The 21,842-nt window shown below is 35.8% G+C and overlaps 2 protein-coding genes across 2 annotated transcripts; both read right to left on the bottom strand.

The window, feature by feature from the left end:
- Positions 1-2,437: 2,437 nt before the first annotated feature.
- Positions 2,438-4,634, bottom strand: LOC120188419 (FAD synthetase 2, chloroplastic-like). Its single transcript, XM_039191860.1, has 5 exons — positions 4,232-4,634; positions 3,758-3,810; positions 3,523-3,658; positions 3,245-3,420; positions 2,438-3,130 (listed from the first exon to the last, which is right to left on the bottom strand). Exons 1-5 carry the CDS (start codon positions 4,465-4,467, stop codon positions 2,604-2,606), a joined length of 1,128 nt encoding a protein of 375 aa, XP_039047791.1. The 5' UTR covers positions 4,468-4,634; the 3' UTR covers positions 2,438-2,603.
- A 1,248-nt stretch (positions 4,635-5,882) lies between these two features.
- Positions 5,883-7,659, bottom strand: LOC120188422 (50S ribosomal protein L15-like). The gene is made up of 4 exons (XM_039191868.1): positions 7,565-7,659; positions 6,831-6,914; positions 6,658-6,747; positions 5,883-6,286 (listed from the first exon to the last, which is right to left on the bottom strand). The coding sequence occupies exons 1-4, from the start codon at positions 7,619-7,621 to the stop codon at positions 6,239-6,241; spliced, it is 279 nt and encodes a 92-aa protein (XP_039047799.1). The 5' UTR covers positions 7,622-7,659; the 3' UTR covers positions 5,883-6,238.
- Positions 7,660-21,842: the final 14,183 nt, after the last annotated feature.

Genomic DNA, 21,842 nt, shown 5'->3' with positions numbered 1-21,842 from the left:
AATCGGAAATTTTGTTTTTTTAAAAAAAAATTAAACCAAACAACGTCGTTTGTTAAACGAGCCAAGTCGAACTCGAGTATTACTAAGCTCGACTCGAACTTGAAAACTTTAAAAGTAAGCTCAACTCGACTCAAACTCACAAGCTAAAAATTATCAAGTTCAACTCAAATTCGAAATATAATATTGAAACTTGAACTCAAAAAGGCTTGCACTAAAAAAAATTTAAAAGCTCGATTGAAGCTTAAAATTCGAGTTTGATTGAAGTGAAAGAATAGTTCACTCAATGCTTACCAAAAGGCTCCATGATTTTAAATGTCAAATTACCTCTATAATTTATTGAAGTTAGTTGTGATGTTCTTCTATGTTTCTTAGCAATGTGAGATTATTTTGTTCTCATATTTTCTCTTTAGACTTTTGGGATGCTCTTCTATGTTTCTTAGCCACGTGAGATTGTTTTTAAAAAAAATTAAACCAAACAATCATTTTGTTATGATTTTTTTAAACCCCAAATTTATTTTTATAGTTATATAATTATATTTATTATTTAATATGTTTTACCTTAAATATTATATTGTAGTTAATTTGAATCATTTGTTTCACTTGATTTTATGGTTTTTAATTTAATTTTTAAATAATTATGACGTCGTCCGATTCTTCCAATCGGTTAAATCGATTCGATCAGTTGAACCAATGAATCGATAGCATAACCGGTTCGCTAACCGGTCCGGTTCTGAAAATCATGCGGGAAAGGTTTACCTGGATTTATTTCTCCCCATTTCTGGGAAGGTTAAAAGAGGAATAAATTGTTAGGCTAGGGGTAATATAGCAAAGTCAACTTAAACGTACGCAAGTGCCCCCAAAAAAAAAGAATCTTTTGGATCATTGGACGTAACGTCTTCAACTTACGAGAAGAAAGAAAAGACCCGTAAAATTGAAAACCGGCACTACGGCTGCCGTGTCTGGTGGTAGGCTGCGAGTCAATGAGACCGCGACTCGGCTGGTTGAACTCAGTAACCAACCAAGAACACGATAATCGTCTTCGCCATTCATTATTAAATGATTTCAAAAAAATCAAAGCGTTTTTTAAATCCACAAACGAATTTGCAAAACCCGATTTAAAAACTGAATCGATAAATGTTTTGCGTTTATTGAAATCAAACGCCGAAGGCAAAATGAAGGCAATGGAAAAACAAAAACCAAAGAATAAGAAAGAGAAAAGGGAATAGGAAGTCACTTGAAAGGAGATGGTAAAGCGAGTTGGGATCGGTTGTTGAGTACTTATTTGAATCGATTTGGGGTTTGGGTTTTCGTTTTTCATGACGGAAATAATGCGCCCCCTCTCACTGTAAAAGTATATTTCTGTTTTTATGTTTCTAAATATCTTAAATATAAGTATATCCAACTCAACTTTAACTTTTATTAGATTTTAAAAATAGTTCTAAAATATATTTAGATATTAATTTTTTAAAATTTATTAAATAAAGTATTTTTTTAAAAAAATAATCTTATAAAACTAAATGATTTCATATTTATTTGTAATCACATATTATAATCAGATTTGTTCATGGGTTATCTGTCTGAAATTTAGCGTTAGATTAAAAATTGTAAAAAATTATCACTAGAGCAATTCTTCTTATCTTTTTTTCTTATTTGCAAAAGAATTAAAACTCGTGATATTATTTAAAAAACCTAACATTAGATACACATTGATCATAAAACATTTGTAGTCTTCGATCCGGATTAATCGGCCGTCAGATATAGATGACTGTACTAAAATGCAAAAGATGATTCAATGCTCTTTATAAGTAACAAACTCCATGCTGTAACTTTCCATTGATCAGCAGCATGAACAAATCAATAACATCATTGAACAACAAACGAAGAATGCACCAATGTTCACTAATGACATAATCAACCAAATTCAAAATTACAGAATCAGAGTGACTCGACGAAGCCAATTACATATCAATACGTATACTCTACTTGTTAGTCATCTAATACCTTCATCAAGAAACGAACTGCTGCACAACACCTCTCTTCCAAAAAACATTCAAGAAATATTAAAGATAAACATGCTGCAATATGTATCATGCCTTTAGATAAACATGGATCTTAACTCTAAATTTCCAAAAAAAAGAAATACATGAATCTAAAGCCCTAACTTTCCAAAAGTTACAACTACAGCACATATGGTTTTCTGTACTAAACTCGAAAAAATTATTGAGCATCCGAGCGCACACTTGTCCTTCCTTCCAACCTCATTGCTCGTAATATGTGAGTGTATTTTAGAGACGCGTTCACCAGGACACAAACCTTCAATCAACTGAAAGCACGCTGAAGATTCATTTGAAATGAAACCAGTGAATAAATTTTAAGACTCGTTCAGAAATATTTTTGAGCCACCTAGCTAATCGATACAATCAAATGAAAGCAACTCTTGGGAGAGGAAAACATAAATCATTTCCAACAGTAAAGAAGGGGATATGAATCCTATATTCAATAATTTAACTGGTAAAGAAATACAGCCCTAATATAGGTATGGTCACTGCACTCAAACACACATGATGGACTTTCCCGAAATGAACTTAAAAATATGACATAAACTAAACGTGATTAACTCTCAATTCGCCAAATTCAATACCCAAGACCTGAGAATTTTGAGAATAATCATAACAAGAAAAATCTACACGATCCATCTCTAGATGGATATGCGTTGTGTCAATAGACACTCTACATGTTACTGGTTTATGTTCTCCAACTAAAAGAGCACAATTCTCGTAAGAACCATCTTTTGGTGGTAGATTTAGCAAAGAAGATTTTGGAGCTGACACCCTTTGTGTATTGCTAGTACTAGTTAAGTTTTCCCGGTCTTCAATCATTAATAACAAACGATGTGGGCGGCCTAGAAGCTCCGACACGTATTTCATGTCACCTTCAGCTAGAGCACGTCGAACACGGGTAGAAGAAACTTGTCCTCTCTCTTTTAAATCATAACAATTCATATTTCTGACATTCTGGTGCCTGTCCATGACAGAATTTATTATGTAAGCACCCATACCAAACTCATCACACAATCTCACCAATTCTGAAGCACCACCCGCAGCTTTATAGCCGAAGCGATAGTTTTCACCTGTGGCAATTAGCCATTGAAACAACCTATTTTAAAATATACGGATTAAGCTTTTACTTGATAATTTTGATACAAAGAAGAGTACTCTAAGAGTTGTCACAGCTTTTAGCATACCTGCCACAACTCCACAAACTCCAAGCTCCTCCGCTAACTTCTCCACAAACTGCCTCGGACTAAGATGCCTAACACTTGTAAATTGTATCTGGAATTCCTTGGGAGCCACATTACCACAATATGGAGCCCAAGAGGAAAGAACACGCTCACGATCGCATCGGGCAACTATGGGAGGCCTGTTGAAACCATACATGGCTTCATTAGAACCAAGTGAAAATAGCCAAAGGCTTAAAAGCATTACACAAACTTTATAGTATATGTAGATATATAAACTTTACCTAGGCTCCCAACCAAGGACTTCAGCCATTCCTACAAATGATAAAAGATATGGAGCTCCAACCTTCGATGCTTGAATTGCAAGTTCTCTATGACCGATATGAAGAGCATCAAACTTTCCCAACGCAACGATCCCCCCTGATGTATTAATGCCAACAAATAGCATAAAAACACTAACACATAAAGCAAAAAATTATGGTAAAACAGAAGTGAAATAGTAGAACACAAAAAAGAAACCTGCCACTGCGGATAATACTTCAGAAGGCTTCTCATGATCATCTTCTTGTTGGCTTTACAAAAAATAAAATCATTTAGTTTCCTAACTAGATATTTAATCTAAAAAACAGATCCCTATATCAATATTTTCGTTAAAACTACAGTTTTGTTATGCTCATACTTGAATAACTTAATCTTTATACTACTGGGACAAATATCAATTGTTGGGTGTTCGTCCATTGTGACAATACTTTACAGACTTCTCCAGAAGCAGTCGGAAGATCCCAAGACAGACCCCTCATATTGCTAAATTTTAGAAAGTTCATGTCAGTATTTTGAACTGTTTTTCCTAAATAAGTTGATCCAATTTCAAAAACTAATTAAATAAATTGATTGAATTTTTTTAAATGAAGCAAACAGCTGAATAGGTAACATAAGGGAACCTGAAGATTATAACAAATTTTACTGCTAAAAAATTATTAAAGGAAAAAGAACCTGAAGGAGTCGGGGAGAAAAGGAATGTCGCCGGAGGGTTTGGACTGGAGACTGGAAGAAGAAACAAATCGGGGATGGAATCGATGAATATGGAAATTATTGACAAACAAGACGGCGGAGGCAGAGGAGGAGGGAAGTTTAACCAAGAAAGAAGATGAGAGCTGCAAGATTCCGGTGGAGCAAAATCCTAACCCCGAATTTTGATGAGATATGCGAGAGCTGCTACGAGCCAACATTTTTGTTCGAAGATAAAAGTATTATTTATTGTTTTGATGTTTCTATTTATCTTCTTCCGCCACTAGAACTGGAACTACATCGTACTAGAAGAAGAAGAGGAAGAAGCAGAGCAGCCGGGTAGGGCTTTTGCGGCTTTGCGCTTTACACCGTTATGTTATTTGGCGTTGGGGCCAACCTTCTCTTTTTATGAGAGAACTACTTGAATAGTCAATAAACTATAGTGTTGTTTCTATTTTAACCACCAAACTAAAAAAGTTATCAATTAAATTATCGAAATAGTTTTAATCGTGTCTCTATCTTTAAATTAAATTTTAACGAAAATTTAATCATTTATGTCACCATTTTATTAGATAATTAAATTTATTAAATTATATTATATTTAAAATTAAACTAATAGCCTGGGTAAATAATAAGAACTAAATGTATAATTGTACATATTTATTTAATTATCATATTAATATTTTTCATTAAGCACAATGGTTTAATTAAAATTATTTTAATAATTTAATTAATAAAATATGAGATGATAAAGATAAACGGTTTAACCAATTGACTAAATGTACTTGTTCAATCGGATAGATAATAAAACACAAAATAAAAGACATAATTTATTAGAAAAATGCCATGTGACATGTTAACTATAATGAAATAAAAGCTTTCTTAACGAGTAGGGGTGTTCATTCGGTTAATTCGGTGGCCGAACCGACCGAATTACCATTTTCGAATTAACCGAACTTTTTTTTTCTTTAACCGTTCATCGAACCGAACTTTTTTTCGAAAATATTAACCGAACCGAATAAATTTCAGTTAATTCGGTTAATTTTTGAATTAACCGAAATTTTTCAGAATTTTAGAATTTAATATTTTTTTAATTAAAAAAACAATTTACAATTAATTTAAATAATATCTAATTATAAATAATATCTAATTAATTTGATTCAAACATTTTGCATTTAGTTTTGATATTATTTTAATTAATTAATATTGATTTGGGTTTTAAATGAATTTTAAATGAATTGGGCCTCTTAATATAATTATATTTAAAGGTTAATTCGGTTAATTTGATTAATTAACCGATTTCGAAAAGAAATAACCGTTAACCGAATTCCAAAAAAATCCTTAACCGTTCCCCGACCGAATTAATTCGGTGGCTGACCGAATTAACCGAACTAATTCGGTTCGATCGGTTAATTCGGTTAAAACCGAATTTTGAACTAACCTACCATCGGTTATTTATGATTTTTCTCTATATTTTACAAAATTTTAAAAATACCCTCTTTATTTTAAATTGTCAGAATTTTACCCTCATACTTTGAGAAAATTAGAAAATTAATCCATTTATTTAAACGCATGAGCTTAGTTGATTGAAGTGTGAATCAAACCTAGTGCAAACAGCATAGTTATAAATTATCTCTTGACATGGAAAATGATTGCAAAAATTTGATTATTTACCTCCTAAACATGGAAAACCCGCAACACTATCGAGTCCCGGAAAACAAAATCCGACTGCATGATAACTCATTATGAATACCAATCCGGTGATTCAACGTACACACCGATCATTGGTCTACTATGCAGGAGAGGAGGCTGGCTGCTCTTCGGTGAAAAACGGGATAGGTTTTGTTGGACCAGGCAGGCGTCCTATGCTGTCAACTTTATCCTTCAACTTCGGAGGAGGCCTGGCTGGTTTCGGCAGCAACCGGCCCTTCTTTTCGAACCACTCGGGTTTGAGGAGAGCTCTCAACCCTAATTTGTTATAATGTACTCTCCTCACAGATCCACCTGCAGCTTCAACTGCTTCCTTTGCTCTAACGACACCTGAAAATTTCAACAGTAAGACCAATAATTTTCTTCAGTCGGTTCACAGAAAAGAAATCTTATCAATAAATGACTGAATCGACACTCGGAATCTAAAATGTTCACCCACTTCAACATCACAGAACATTTTTTAACTGGCACAGGGAAACAGAAGTAGAATTACGAGTCTGATTAACCTATATGAAACTAGAATCTACATAAGACAGCACCAGTTGAAGTTTCGGTCATCATACAACCAGAATCGATAAATGCATTAGATGATGCAAGGTTCTTTTAATTATTCTAAACTGACATAAATTAAATCCGAAAAGGGCTAAGAAGAAATAAGTCAGTAGTATAACATGAAGAACGATTTCAGACAAATCTTTTACCTCCATATGAATCGGCCACTTGATCTGCTCGGCACCACGACCCATCAACCTGACCCCATCCTCTATCTGTTTCCCAATGGCCCCAGCATCCTACGTAAAAGCAATAATCGGTGTGAACATTGCCCTTAAAAGGTGATTTAAATTTGGATATCAGAATTACGAGTTAACTCTACCTTGAGAGTCTTCATGGTGATCAATTCATGAGAATCAATCTTCCCAGCATTTATTAGTTTGGCTATCTTTCCCAATCCTACTGGCTGCCAGAGAAGGAATACATTTGGCTATCTTTCCCAATCCTACTGGCTGCCAGAGAAGGAATACACAAGTAATTTAACAAAAGAAGAAAAACTCAAATAAAACAAAACGGGAATTCCGAATAAAACGGAAAATTTAGAAAGAATATTCTAATTATACAAGTAATAAAAAATAGAGCACACATTTTGTCATTGTCATAAACATCAACACACACAAAACTACTCGAATACCACCCACAGCATATCTAGCAACAAGCATTCAAGATAATCAATACATAATTTTCCATCTTGTATAACACCATATTTGAGACCTGATGGTAAGAATTTAAAAAATAATACCAAATAAACATAAGCTCCTTAGACGATTTTTGGAAAATTTAAACCGATATCCCAATATCCGGCAGCAATGACAGATCAAAACTCGAAACTATCAAGCTACAAGAACTATATTCTATTCGTTTCCAACTTGCCACAAAAAAGAAATAATTCAAAATGCAATTATATCTGCCGGTTCACTTTCTAATTTCCCTATCAATTTCGTTTCTATTCAATAATCATCCCCGTGCTCTCCTAAAATAGAGAACTTACAAGAATCAAATGAACATAACAAAAGCTCGGATTTATAGGGAGAAAAAAAAAAGAAAAAATGGTACCTGAAAAGTGAGGCTAAAAGGGTTCTTAAAGCCGCGTTTAGGCAAGCGCCGCCGCATCGGGGTCTGCCCTCCTTCGAATCCCAACTTGCCATTACCTCTAGGACTAGGCCTACCTAAGTCGTGCCCACTCTATGCCTAAAAATAGGGTAAATTGCTCATGTAGTCACTCACTTCTTATTTAGTTTATATTTTTATCATTCAACTATTATTTATTTTAAATCATATCTAACGTTGCATTTTGGTTCTGTTTTGGTCACCCGTCTTTAAAAATTAAAGGTGATATTAACGTGTTATCATAAGATAATGTCACATTAGGATAAAAAGTAATTAAAAAATATCATGTTATCATTATTGTTAATATCTTAACAGTATGTGATCAAAATAAAACTAAAATGTAACCTTATGTATGATTTAAAAAAAATAATTGAATGACCAAAATATTGATTAAGTAATAGGTGAGTGACCAAATAGGTAGTTTACCCTAAATAAAAATATGCATTTTGTTAAGAAAATTATATTGCTCTAATTATTATATTTTTTTCAGATTTAATATATTATATATATATATATATTGTTATATTTTTAAATTCGCCGTTGATCAGAATGACTAAACAGTCGCGCAAAGCACGAGAGACACTGTTTTATAGCCGCTCCACATAAACAACAGCCACCAACGGCAACTCGCGCAATGGACAGCCTACGGCCAACCGGAAGCGCTTTGTGAACGTATTGCCAACCGAACATACGAACTTGAGGTAAAGTTGGTAGACGTGATAGGTATAGCCACAGCGTAGAAGTAGGAACAACGGTGAAGGTTCAGCGCATGAGCCGATTTTAGATGCAATTAAAAGGGTCAAATGTGTATTTAAGCCAAAGCAAACACTGGGGTGGATGTTAACAAAGACTTCCTTTCCGGTTGAAAGAAAAAACTGCTTGGAAAATTAATTACAACAATAATATTAGTTATAGGGACTTTTGATAGCCCCCATAGTCAGTGGTAGAGCGTCAGTCTTGTAAACTGAAGGTCTGTTGTTCGGTCCTGCATGGGGGAATTTTTAAGTTATCTTGGATTCTGCATTTTCTCACGTATGCATTATTTTTGTCTGTGTATGTTACAGAGTCATCAAACTCATAAGCTCTGGCAGTTGCAGCAGCAAGCAAGAAAAGATCAGCCTAAGGGACTTACTTAAGGCGGCTCCCAAAGCAGATGAAAGGGCGGGACGCCGGAATAACCAATGCACCATAAAGCTACGCATTTAAAGAACTATCATCTTCAACGCTAAGCTATCTGTCATGTAGCAGAAAAGAAACTAATCATTTTCCAAACTCCAATAGCAACTCAAAGGTTTCAGACCACAATCATGTATATGTGGGGCACATTCGACAAGTGATAAGATTCAACTCAATTATCATTGCTAGATTCAAATGCTAACCTACAGCACACAGCAGCGAAGAAACTAATCATTCTTGAACACCATTAGCAACATAAAGTTCCAAACCTCAATTATGCCTAATCAAGCACAATTCACAAGATTCAACTCATATCCAACGTCCATCGTTGCTGGATATTAAATGCTAAACAATATCAAACCAGCAGCAAAGAAACCTATGATTCTCCAACACCATTAGCAACTCCAAGTTTCAGACTCAATTATGTATACATAACTAAGCACAATCCGAAACTTTAAGATTCAACTCACATTGCTAGATCATGAATACTTCAAAGTTCACATTCAAGTTTACAAAGCTTATTTCAACATGAAAAGCATAAAGAAATCAACAATTCATAAACCCTTATTCTGGAAAAAAATGACAAATCACAAAAGAAATCCCCAAACTCAGCAAAACCTCAAACCACCAAAACCATAATTCTTGATTCACCTCTCCTCTGGCATGAACCCTCAAAATCCTAATCAGCCATGAGATGGAAGTGCTAGGCAAAAACCCTACTTTGAATACATTTCATCATCCATGCTAAAGAGGCCCTAATTCCCTAATCTCCAACTAAAACTCAACTTACACAACCACACGCTTAAAGCAGCAACCATATACAAACATTCATAGAATCTATAATATATAATATATATATATATACACACTCCCAAACGACGAGGGTAAAGTGCTCCACCCGAATTCAATTAGGATACTCGCCTCTCTGATCTGAACTTCCCGGATTACTCGACAAAGATGCTAACAAATTCAGATGCCCGGGTAGATAATTTTCAACCCTCTTCGCCGACACTTCTCCCATTGCTTGCTGTTGTTGAACGAACAACGCGGCAGCAGAAGGTGGCTGAGCAGGTTCCGCAGCGGCTGCATTAGCAGTATGAACAGCAATCTCTGGCGGAGGCGCGAAGCTCCATACTTGTTGACCATAGTCGGGCCTTACTGGAAGAGCCCAGAACCGACCTGCGTGTCCTAAAATGGATCCCATATCTGGTCCCATCGTGATCACCCCGGGACCGTCCTTCCCGGCGTTACCATCTTCGAACCTTACCCGTTTCCCAAGTATAAAACCGGCGGGGCCTACTAAAGACTTATGGTCCAAAGACGTCGTCGTTGACGACAGAGAAGTGGAATCTCCTCGACCGCGGACGGAAGCCAACACGGTGGAGAAGTTTGCGGGAATCGTACCGGTACCGGTTGCGGTTATAATGGAGGGTTCGGCTTGGCGTAACAGCCACTCGATGGTCTGACCGTCGTATTTGTGACCCAACTCACGAGTCAACTGGAAAACACGAGCCGCAAAAATGATTGGCATCCTGATCCTTCGCCCACGGCCGTCCACTTTGCTGTGACGGTCTTTGGTCGGAGGCTTTTTTGACGGCGAGGGAACCATTCGCCGGCGCTTGTCGTACCTTGGGGGTCCGTAATGGCTCTGTTTGTAGCAACATCATCTGAATTTGAAATGGGCGGAACGAGAGACTGCTGCAGAACTCAATTCCCTTGCTTTCTCAGCGGGGTTCGTTTTGATATACTAAAGATATTTTATCCGCTGTCTCGGATTTATTGCAGCTGATAATCTCGACGTCAATGGTGTCATTTTCTTTGGTTAGGCTTAAATGCAGTATTATCTCTTAAAATATGATATTTGTACTGAGTTATTCAAGTATTTTTAAAGATATTTTGTCTCCTTAAATTTAAATGATTACTTATTTATTTTAAATCGTTAAATCCGTTTAAAAAACACATAATTAAATTATATATTTAATCACTCTATTACCTCCTACAAAAATCACTAAAGAGCCTGACTCGATAGGAATACTCGAATGAATCGTGCCCGTATCCCATTGATTCTGTGATTCTCCAAAAGTCTTCTTCTCATTCATATTTTTCCTATTTATACCATTCTATTTTGATTATTTGACTATTTTTTCTAAAAAAATCATTAAATACGAACTATCTTTGTCACCGTTGTACAAGTTCACTAAACTTAAAGCCGAACTGCCATAGACGAGGACAAAACCGGTGAAGAAGACAGATCAATAATTTTTTTAAATAAAAAAACTTAAATTTAGTGATGATTTAAAAAAATAGTTGGAAGATCAAAACAGAATCACATGAATAGTAGTGACTAAAGGTGTAATTGTCCCATGTGGTTTTTTATCGGAGATAACAAACGATATAATAATTTAAATTTTGTAAGACAAAACATCCCGAATAATATTTTAAAGGACAACTCGATACAAATCACAAACTTTAATGGACAATAGTCCATACAAGCCTTTTTAGTTAATTAATTATCAATCAATGCAAAATCTTCTTATAGTATTATTTATCTTATATAAAAGAAATTATATTTGATGCACTAATCATGTATAGAATCAATACATGATTGAAGGATATAATGATATCATATTATCATAAGAATTTAAAATTAAATTTCTAAAATTTATTTCATATAATGAGTTATAATCTTATCACTAATAGTACATACATCATCAGCGCAACAAATACAAAAACCTATATAAATGATTGATTGAATTAATATCATGAATTAATCCAATATCAATTCAATTAAAAATTTATAAAAATGTTTTTATCAAATTCAAGAAAAAATTATGATAATTACACTTTACTAATTATCAAATTCAAAATTTTATTATAAGTTGATGGGAGTGGGGAACACAATTGAAGCCACAAAAGCATCAACATGTGAAGCAAGGTCCACTTGGTTTTGGGGCTGTTACTGAAAGGGACCATGGGCACCGGCAGGACATCAGTAAATTCCATCTTTTCCCTTTTCATCATCATGAAAATGTGATACAATTAGATGCTACTACAATTATTGTTATAATAGTAAACATGCCAAATGAAAGGTTTTATACCCGGCACCTATATTACTCATTATCCTTCTAAACCTTTTTCCGAACCCACAATTTCGGAATTACTACCACAATAACGATATCAACTGACCTAAAACTCAATCGGCACCAAAGAAATGATTAGCACCTACAAGAATAACAATTGTTTACTTTGCCCTTTAGATCGTATCGTATTCACCGACCACCGCAATTAAATAAAAAAATATAGTTTTAAAAAAGTATATGTGAGCTGCCTGTACTCGGAATCCAACAAAAACCGAAACTGAATCAAACAACACAAAAGCTATTATAAGGTACCATAGCCTTTCCAAGCACTAAAGGCAGGGTCACGAGATGAAGTGATAGCAAGCCTCATATTCCTATGTAACTGAAACCATGGAAACATACTTTAGAACATTTACCTTTCTACATTTACTTCACTGATGGTGGTTTGGTTATGTCCTGCGAACGATTTTTCGGAGCAGCGGCTCTGTTTTTCAAGTAGTAATAGTTTGCTGATATAAAGGGGAAGAAAATAAGTAGGGATCAAATAATCTATACACCAACGTATGAAAGATTAAATGTAGCTTGTCATAGACAAACAAAGCAGTTAAATTTTCAGATGTACATATAATACTCAATACCAAAACATTGATCTCAGTTCTCCATGTTTACACACAACTCCCATACCCAAACTCTGAAAGTGGATGTTCTATCACAATGTCACGTGAAACAAATGTCGGTATTTTGTTGCATTTTAACCTGCCAAAAATCAAATCCAAGTAAGAATGCTATTATAAATTTATGATTCGGGTATATTCAAATTGACAGTGTAAATGCAGGCAGAATAGTAAACCTGAATCATGAAAATAAATTAAAGTATCACTGCAGCATGCAAACATAACTACCACTGTAAGAAGTTGGCTAAGATTTGTGTATCAAAAAAACAGTTGATAACTCGAGAAACTTCAAGTAGATAACTACAAATCTCACACTCCAATGGTTAAACAAACTAACCCTTACCATTTCTCAACTCTCCATCAAGCTTAGCCTTAATTCAAGAACAATCAATGTGTGGACAAGAACGAAGGCTTCAGTTATTAATACAATGTCTTTTTGGTAGAATATGAATTGCTTTTTATAAACTGAATCTGCTAAAAACTTACTTAACTGGACACAAACTAAAACCAGATAGCTGGAGACAGTTTTATTGGAAGGCAAGATATGAAGATATGCACCTTTTACAAGTCGGTATAAATTGAACTTCCACCACAACCTAACATTTTAACTAAAAATTAATTCTCGTTTTGGAAGGTAAAAAGGGATTAACAATAGCATTAGAAATCATTCAGAATGACATCAGACATTAGCCAGAATGAATGTGCAAGGAAAGGCACACATGGAGCAGTAAAAGTAAACAATCAAAAGCTACTACGCTACTAACCACTCTTTTTTTTGATAGGAAAAGTAGGTCTCATAAAAACCTCCTTCTTAGTAGTCCTTACCATGAGGTTAGAACCTACTAGGGGAAGGAGGAATAGAGAACCTTAATATATTGATAATGTAAAAATTACATAAAACTAAAACCACTCCTTTAAGATACATAAAACTTAAGCACACTCTTATAACGCCTTGATAAAAAACCTCCGAACCCAGTACTAAAAAAGTGACCCACTACCCAATCCCCTCCTTTGCAAGCAAATCTGCCTCGCAATTACAGCTTCTCGGAATCCACCTCACAATGACCTCATACTCAGAAACCGCATCCGCAATATCCTTGACAAAATTTAAAAGAAAAGGTGGAACTGACTCCTGATATTTCAACCACTCCACAGCTAACTTGCAATCAGATTCAATAATAAGCCTTCCCTTCAATACCCATTCTGATGACACAAAGATGTCTATTCCTCTTTTGATAGCTTTTAACTCTGCTAAAATGATAGGAGTAGGCCCTATTTTTTCTGAAAACGACATCAATTTAATCTGATTCCAATCTCTAAGAATGCCCCCAATTCTTGCTAACAACCCAACCCTACTAACTGCTCCATCCACGTTAAACTTAAAAAAAATCGACTGGAGGAGGACTCCAGTAAACCACAGGCCTGTTCGAATCAAGAGAAGCTGAAATATTATCAGCCAATGAAGGATCACCAATTAGAGAGTCCACTTGAATAGAGGATAAAGGATACTTAGCTAGGAACCATTTTGCAAGCCTTAACCTGACTGTGAAAAATAATGAGGATGTGTCCAGCTTGCCTCTTTTAAAAACAATTTCGTTTCTCATCTTCCAAATCGACCATAAAACATCCCCCGGAATAAACTTCCACATATTAGAAAATGACCTAAGAACAGACCATGAAATTAGAATTGAAGAAGGATCAGTAGGTAAGGCTAACTTGATACCCCAGTAGGCTATGATTCTGTTCCATAGTACCCAGGAAAACTGGCAGGAAATAAACAGATGCTGAACTGATTCCTCTGCTTGATTGCAAAAGGGCATTGAGATTCCTCCCCTAAGGGAACCCCCCTTTTCTTCAATTCCCCTCTAACCGCTACTTTATTAAGTGATAATTGCCAAAGGAAAACCTCTACTCTAGGAGGAACCAGACCTTTCCAAACACATTTGTTCCACCTAAAGTTATCCTCATCCACTGAGTAGAAAGATTTCGTGCAAGCTTTAACGGAATACAAACCCTCACCCGCACCAACCCAAAGCATACAATCCTCCAAAGATTCATTTAATTTGATAACATTGAGCTTGTCCAATAGATCAACCAGCTGAGCCACTTCCCAATCACATAGATTCCTCCTAGTCTTAATATTCCATCCCAACCATTCAAATCAAAACTACCAAATTCAACAACCTTACCCCCTTGATTTGTTGACAGAGCAAAAATCCTAGGGAAAAGAACTTTCAATGGAAAATCCCCCAACCATGTATCATTCCAAAAGAAAATCGAATTGCCATTCCCAACTTGTAACCTCGCATGAGATCTAATGCATCCTCCAAAGAAATCATCCTTCATGTAGCTATTCACAATACCTCTCCAAATCCAAGAGTCCTTGTGGGAGGAGACTTTATTGACATCCATAGAAGACAACGAACATTATGTTTAGAAACATAAGAACTTTTTCCACAAAGATCTTTTTCGTTGGCAAACTTCCACACCCACTTTCCCAATAGTGCTATATTAATAGCTTCAAATCAACAACTCCTAGACCACCTCCACACTTCGGTTTACAAATCTTAATCCAACTCACCCAATGCATTTTTCTTCTTTTCTTCTCCTCCACCCCATAAAAAATTCGCCATCAAAGAGTTTAATTTTTGACAGATTTTAGCTGGAATCTTGAAAATAGAGAGATAAAAGATAGGTAAAGAGGATAAAACCGACTTAATAAGCATCAATCTACCGGCCATAGACAAAGAAGAAGCTTTCCATCCCGTCAATTTCTTATCAAAGTTAGCTAGGACTGGCTCCCACAGTTTCTCACAGTTTCTTTTAGCCCCTAACGGAAGGCCTAAAAAACTGTCGGAAAGGAACCAATAGAGCAGCCAATGCCATAGCCCAATTTCTCAGTGTGTCCTCCTCCATTAATACCATACAATTTACTCTTAACTAAATTAAGATGAAGCCCCGTCATAAACTAAAAAATCATCAACACTCGTCTAACGTTTTTAATTTGAGTGTAGAGGCTCGACAAAAAATAATTAATCCGCAAACTGAAGATGGGTCAAATTAAAACTGTTTTGCACATTTCCAAAAGAAAACCCTTGAAATAATCCTAATTCCACTTTATTTAACATCATATGACGTCATAAAACTAAAAATCATCAACACTCGTCTAACGTTTTTAATTTGAGTGATAGAGGCTCGACAAAAAATAATTAAGTCATCCGCAAACTGAAGATGGGTCAAATTAAAACTGTTTTGCACATTTCCAAAAGAAAACCCTTGAAATAATCCTAATTCCACAGCTTTATTTAACATCATATGAAGGAGTTCACCAACCACATTAAACAAAAGAGGAGAAAGACTACATCCTTGTCGCAAACCTTTATATGAAACTCTTTTGTAGGAGACCCATTCAGTAGAATAGATATAGAAGCTGTAGAAATACACAGATTTATCCAAGAACACCACCTTTCTCCGAAGCCCCATCTCCTTCATAAGCCTTAACAGAATCTGCCAATCCACGGTGTCATAAGCTCTGCTAAAATCCACTTTGAAAACAACCCCCTGCAGCCCTTGTTTCCTCCAATAATCGATGCCTTCATTTGCTAAACAGGCACAATCCAATAATTGCCTCCCCGGAATAAACGCGAACTGTATAGGGCTAACAATATCTTTAACACAAGAAGAAAGTCTTTTCGAAAGAACCTTAGAGAGAATCTTATACAAGCTGCCCACTAGACTAATAGGTCTATAATCTTCAATACTCTCAGGATTACCTTTCTTTGGAATCAAGGTAATAAAAGCATGATTCACCCCATGAACCCACTGCTTTCCATTGTAAAAATCTGGAAAAAAAAACTCCATAATCTTTCACCTTTAACAAATTCCAATACTTCTTGTAAAAACCCATTGTGAAACCATCCGGCCCTGGAGCTTTTGCACAATCAGAAGATGAAATTGCGTGCCACACTTCTTGCTCTGTAAACACCTCTTCTAGAGAATCACTTTGAACTTGAGACAACTGTTTAAAATCAAAATTCAAGCCCTCAACTTCTAGTGTAGTTTTTTCATTATATGCATTCTTGAAAAACTTAAACACACTCTTTTATCTTTTCTGGATCCGAAATAACTTTGCCTTTAAATTGATAGAATGAATAGTGTTGAATCTATTCCTTTTCAATGCACTAAGATGAAAAAAACCTTGTATTCCTGTCGCCATCTTTAATCCATCTGTTTCTAGATTTTGAAACCAAATTCTCCTCGATCCTTAACAGTCTCCATAATTCCTTTTTAGACTCAATCATTGTGCCCAATCCCCTGCAGACTGCTTTCCACCTTGACACTTTAAATCCAGACTGTTAATTTTAATTTCCAGCAACGAAATTGACTCTGACAGCCCTAAATGTCCACTTCCAGACCAGTTTTTGATTTCATTTTTTGCACCCTGCAGGATTCTGAAAATTCCACCACTATTGTTCTTCTTCTCTTCTACTTCCAGTGAGTCTGCAACTAAATCATCAAAACCTTGTTCTTCTAAAAGAAAATTAAAGAACCTAAAAGGTTTTGACCCTAATTTGTAGATTATCCTCCAGCAAGATTGGATTATGGTCTGAAATAGATTTCGGTAAAATCGACTGCACAATGTTAGGGAAAATCTTAAGGAATCTTGCGCAAATAAGGAACCTGTCCATCTCACCCATGTTGAAGATTCTCTATTACTGCACCAAGTGAAAGACCCTCCTGACATAGGCAAGTTAATGAGATTGGCATTTTGCACGAATGACCTGAAAATATCATAGTATGCCAATTTTGTGATTTGCCTATCTTTTCTTCTGAATCAAGATACGCATTGAAGTCTCCCCCTAAACACATGGTAAATTTAGAGCTCTAACATACTTCAGCAACGCCCCATAAAAACCTCCTTCTCAGCTTCGACTGTAGGCCCATAAACATTAATAGCTACAAACTCCATAGAACCATGCTTAGATTTTCCTACTAACGCCAGAACCTACTATGCACAAACTGATCATGACTTGAACCACGTTCTCATTCCACAATGTAATCAAGCCCCCGATGACCCCTGTGCTGGAGAAACCAACACCCCCTTTAACAAGTTACCTCCAATCCTTCTAAAAATCGCCCCATGGCATCTTTCCAACTTAGATTCTTGAATGAAAAGAAAAACTGGTTTCGTCTTCTTGACTAACCTTGCTGCAGCTACACACTTCTCCCTCATCCCAAGACCCCTAATGTTCCACGAAATAATACTAAAATTATTCATAAAAAAGAATTACTGCCCCTACACTCAGCTAAAACTGAGCAGCCTTCATCCACCCTAACTGCATCTGTCTCTTGACCAAGACATAATAATTTATCAATAAAAGCCTCTTTCCCTTCCTTAAATGAAATACCTAACATCTCACATACTTCCCAAGTATCCACTGCTTCCTTCAGTAATTCCACAAAAGAGGAAGAAGAAGCAGTCGAAATATTAACCAAGTCAATAGCTTCAGAAATTAAGGCTCTCTCTTCTTCTTCATTCTCTTTTCATTTCCTTTCCCTGAAGCATTCACAGAAATTGCTTCTACCCTTTCAACAACATCATTACAAATGGTAGGGATCGTAGATGTATTCTGAAAATCGGCAGAACCATTGAAGTCCTTATCTTGTCCCTTTCCAATACTATTCGTAGGCAACTACTTTATACTTCTAGGAACAGAATTGTTCTGCTTAAGCTTCGGAGAAGCCATGTGACAGAATACATCATCTTCAATAGCTGGACACAACCATATTCTTCTATCTCTTGACCTTTTATAAACTCGAGCATAGCGTCCTCTTCCCATTCTGCCAACAGGAGCACTCCTAATTGACAAACCTAGCATAATATCTTCATCTTCCAGATCCTTATTTTTTCCTTCTTTATTGATACAATTCTTTCTTCTGCAAAAAATTCAGACATATTCTGCTCCTTATTCTTGTTTGCTGGCCTAGCCCAATTCAACTTTACAGCAGGGCCAGCTGGAATAATTTTAGTAACAGGAGAATAAGACTCCCAATTAGACTCCGAATGGGCTGAACTCTGGACCGCAACCTCTCTCAGCCCAAGGCCTGCAAAATCCCCCCTGGGATTTAATTCAAATTCAAACTTGTCTGACACCCCATTACTATTGGGCAGAGTGTCCGACTTATTTTCCAAATCCTGTTCCCCACCTTCTTCTAACGTCCTCCTTTCTTGACTGTTCTGAAGCCACGTGTCAACTTTTGACCAGAAACCTTCTGCAGAGTTCTCCCTGTTGTCTCCTACCTTATCTTTGTTTCTACCATCTTCCTCCTTTGACACTTCGTCACTGCAGTTGCCAAATGACAAAATCTGCCTCACGTCTCCATAAGCTTTAGAGAAAGCATTAGAGCTGGATCCCATATTAATTTTAACTTTAAACGATCTGCCATAAGATCCTACAATAACAGATTCTTGTACATCAAACGGACTTGCCACCCTTAGCAGCATTCTAGCCGAAGAGAGGTCATCTCTGTTTCTTGTTTCCTCCGGGATACAAACAACCTTTCCCCACTTTCCTCCAAGCTTCTCTAGAAAAGGAATACTCCAGCTAAGAAGCGGTAACCCAACCAACTCGACCAAGCAATAAGCCAAAGGGACTCCATTTACTCAACAATGGATCTACCCAATCAAACCAGCAGTAAAGTTTCTCTCTAAGACTCGACCACGCCTTCAAGAACTCTTCATTTGTATTGAAGATAATAATGCATGCGTTCCTAACGTATCCCCACTTTACTATCTTGACCTGGAACCCCTCTTTTGCCAAAGCTCGCACCACCATAACAGGCTGAAATGTATCTTTAAAAATCCCTGTTAAGGAATTTTTCACCCAGCAAAAATCTTCTGATGGGATGTGCATATCCCAGACATTTCTTACTCCTTTTGCTTTCTTCTGACCTTCCCTGTTCACCCTTCTTTGTTGATCCACACTCCTACTGTTATCCACATTCACAACCTCCTTATACGTTCTGCCATCTCTCAAACTTCTCGGTGACTCCAAGTCAACCTGCTGTCTACCATTAGCTTCTCTAAATGGCTTAATTCCTTCTAGCTGAGATCTTTTAACCTCTGCATCTCTCTTCCTGCCCCTCTTATACTTAGCCACCCCCACAGTGACTCTCTTCCCATCAATCAGCGTTCCATTTACATTCATAACTGCTCTTCTGCAACCTTCTCCACCGCATATTGTACAAAAGCAAATGGACAGTATCCAGATGTTTACAACATTTCAACAGGATGTCTCAAAAATAAAAAATCAGTCCAAATAAAATACAAATGGTTTGAAGCCCCATCGACTAATACCATGAGTGTCTTCAAAAGGCTTAGCAATGGAATAACATGTCACTCAACTTTCAGAACTTGGCAGGAGTTTCTTCCAAAGAATAAAATGTTAGCGCAACAAGTTCATAGTTTATTCCTCACCCTGAAACCCTCACCACTACCATTTTTCTCTCACAACTTATTTACATGTTTTCCTTAACTTTATTACCTAAATCAAAAGATAAATTAACTTCTACTCTTATGTTGGAAGAACACCTCATTCAGATATCAAAATTCCAGAAGAAAATCAAATGGTCCTATGAACTTTCTAGTTTCTACTTAAAAATGTTTCTAAAAGCAAGTAGTGCTTCAACTACCCCATCTTTCTATGCCTCTGTTATTTTTACCTTTATCAAGTTAGAGAACATTATACATATATGTAAAAGCTCCAACTTTCATATTCAAGCTTTTACTATGTAAGTTCGTGCCATCTCAACTCAGCAAGACCTGACATCAAGCCTTCCACAGCTAATATCTGTTGGATTATTTGGAGCGTATACCAACTATAAGCATAGAACATAATGAATCCATTGTTTACAGAGACTACTAAGAAAATATAGGCTAAAACACCAAAAGAAACTTCAATTATTTTACTTCTTTCTTTGCTAAATATACACCTATACTTTTATTGTACTCAAATAAGCCCCTATCGTCTGATGTGTACTTAAATAAGCTCCTATTTCATATGAAATGTGATTTATATTAAGAATTTGTTGAGGAAAAAGTTAAAGGTTAAGAGATTTATTTGGGAAAAGGTTGAAGAGATTTATTTGGGAAAAGGTTGAAGATTAGGGGCTTATTTGGATAAAAAATTACATGCTTATTAGGATGTAATTAAAGTATAAGAACTTATAAAATAAAGTGGCAAAGTTGAAGGACCCTGTTAATATTTTAGCTGAAAACATAATGTTGGTCACTACCTAGGTATGAAGTATTAAGGAATTAACCAGATATAATACCCTCCAAAGTCAATTGGGCAATTGTCCATGTAAAACAAGAAAAGTAAAACTATTTGAAATCAAACGTAGTTAGCGGGCATGCCTCTGTGAAAAGTTAAATCAGAATGACCAATATATTCCGCTCCATTATCATTGTAATTTATAATTTTCGCATCAAAATCTAAGCAACAATTTGGATTTTGGAAAGCACATAACAAGGAAGTTTTTTATGCTTAAGAAAGTTCAGACTTCTCCTTCTCCCTTCCCTCAAAGTGTTAATATTAAATATGTATTCGTAAAATAAAAAAATGTAGTATACTAGTATTTATCTCTTCCGCCATATTTATCAGCTACACTCTTTATAGATAATGACTCAGTTGTATGCACAGTGAGCATATAAAACGAAGTGCTAGTAAACTCAAATCGTAGCTCTAGCTTAGTGACTCCAAATGGTGACATTTTACAAATATTTTTATAAAGAATAAGATGTAGTATACTAGTATTTATCTCTTCCGCCATATTTATCAGCTACACTCTTTATAGATAATGACCCAGTTGTATTCACAGTGAGCATTTAAAATGAAGTGCTAGTAAACTCAAATTGTAGCCCTAGCTTAGTAAACTCAAATTGTAGCCCTAGCTTAGTAAACTCAAATATTTTTATAAAGAATAAGATGGTTAAGAAGGCATCATAGTTTCAATTAAATCAATAATAAATGCAAGGAAACAATCTAACTAGGACCGCAAGACATAATGTATATATTTTATCACTTTAATTAATCCTTTCCTATTAAATTCCTATGAATTACATGCATCATTTGTTGACCAAATGCTGCGAGGCCCTGAGGCTCTAAAAGAGCTTCATAACATGTATGGCATTTCAATATGGTCTAATGCCTAGCAGGCATTCTCATTTTCTTCTCCAAATTTCCATGTGACTTACTAATACCAAACAATGGATAAAAAGGCATGCAATAAAAA

The sequence above is a fragment of the Hibiscus syriacus genome, unplaced genomic scaffold (genome assembly GCF_006381635.1).
Source record: "Hibiscus syriacus cultivar Baekdansim isolate YM2019G1 unplaced genomic scaffold, ASM638163v2 tig00116944_pilon, whole genome shotgun sequence".
NCBI classification, from domain to species: domain Eukaryota; kingdom Viridiplantae; phylum Streptophyta; class Magnoliopsida; order Malvales; family Malvaceae; genus Hibiscus; species Hibiscus syriacus.
The sequence above is the reverse complement of the archived record's forward strand: the minus strand, read 5'-3'. Positions and strand labels throughout refer to the sequence as shown.

Excerpts from the sequence above, each read along its gene's own strand:
- LOC120188419 (XM_039191860.1), bottom strand. The coding sequence starts at position 4,467 with ATGTTGGCTCGTAGCAGCTCTCGCATATCTCATCAAAATTCGGGGTTA. Across the intron at positions 3,659-3,757 it reads AGTATTATCCGCAGTGGCAG|GGGGGATCGTTGCGTTGGGA; the intron begins GTTTCTTTTTTG and ends TTAATACATCAG. Across the intron at positions 3,421-3,522 it reads GTCCTTGGTTGGGAGCCTAG|GCCTCCCATAGTTGCCCGAT; the intron begins GTAAAGTTTATA and ends TGGTTTCAACAG.
- LOC120188422 (XM_039191868.1), bottom strand. The coding sequence starts at position 7,621 with ATGCGGCGGCGCTTGCCTAAACGCGGCTTTAAGAACCCTTTTAGCCTC. Across the intron at positions 6,915-7,564 it reads CTTTTAGCCTCACTTTTCAG|CCAGTAGGATTGGGAAAGAT; the intron begins GTACCATTTTTT and ends CTTCTCTGGCAG. Across the intron at positions 6,287-6,657 it reads AGTGGCCGATTCATATGGAG|GTGTCGTTAGAGCAAAGGAA; the intron begins GTAAAAGATTTG and ends TGAAATTTTCAG.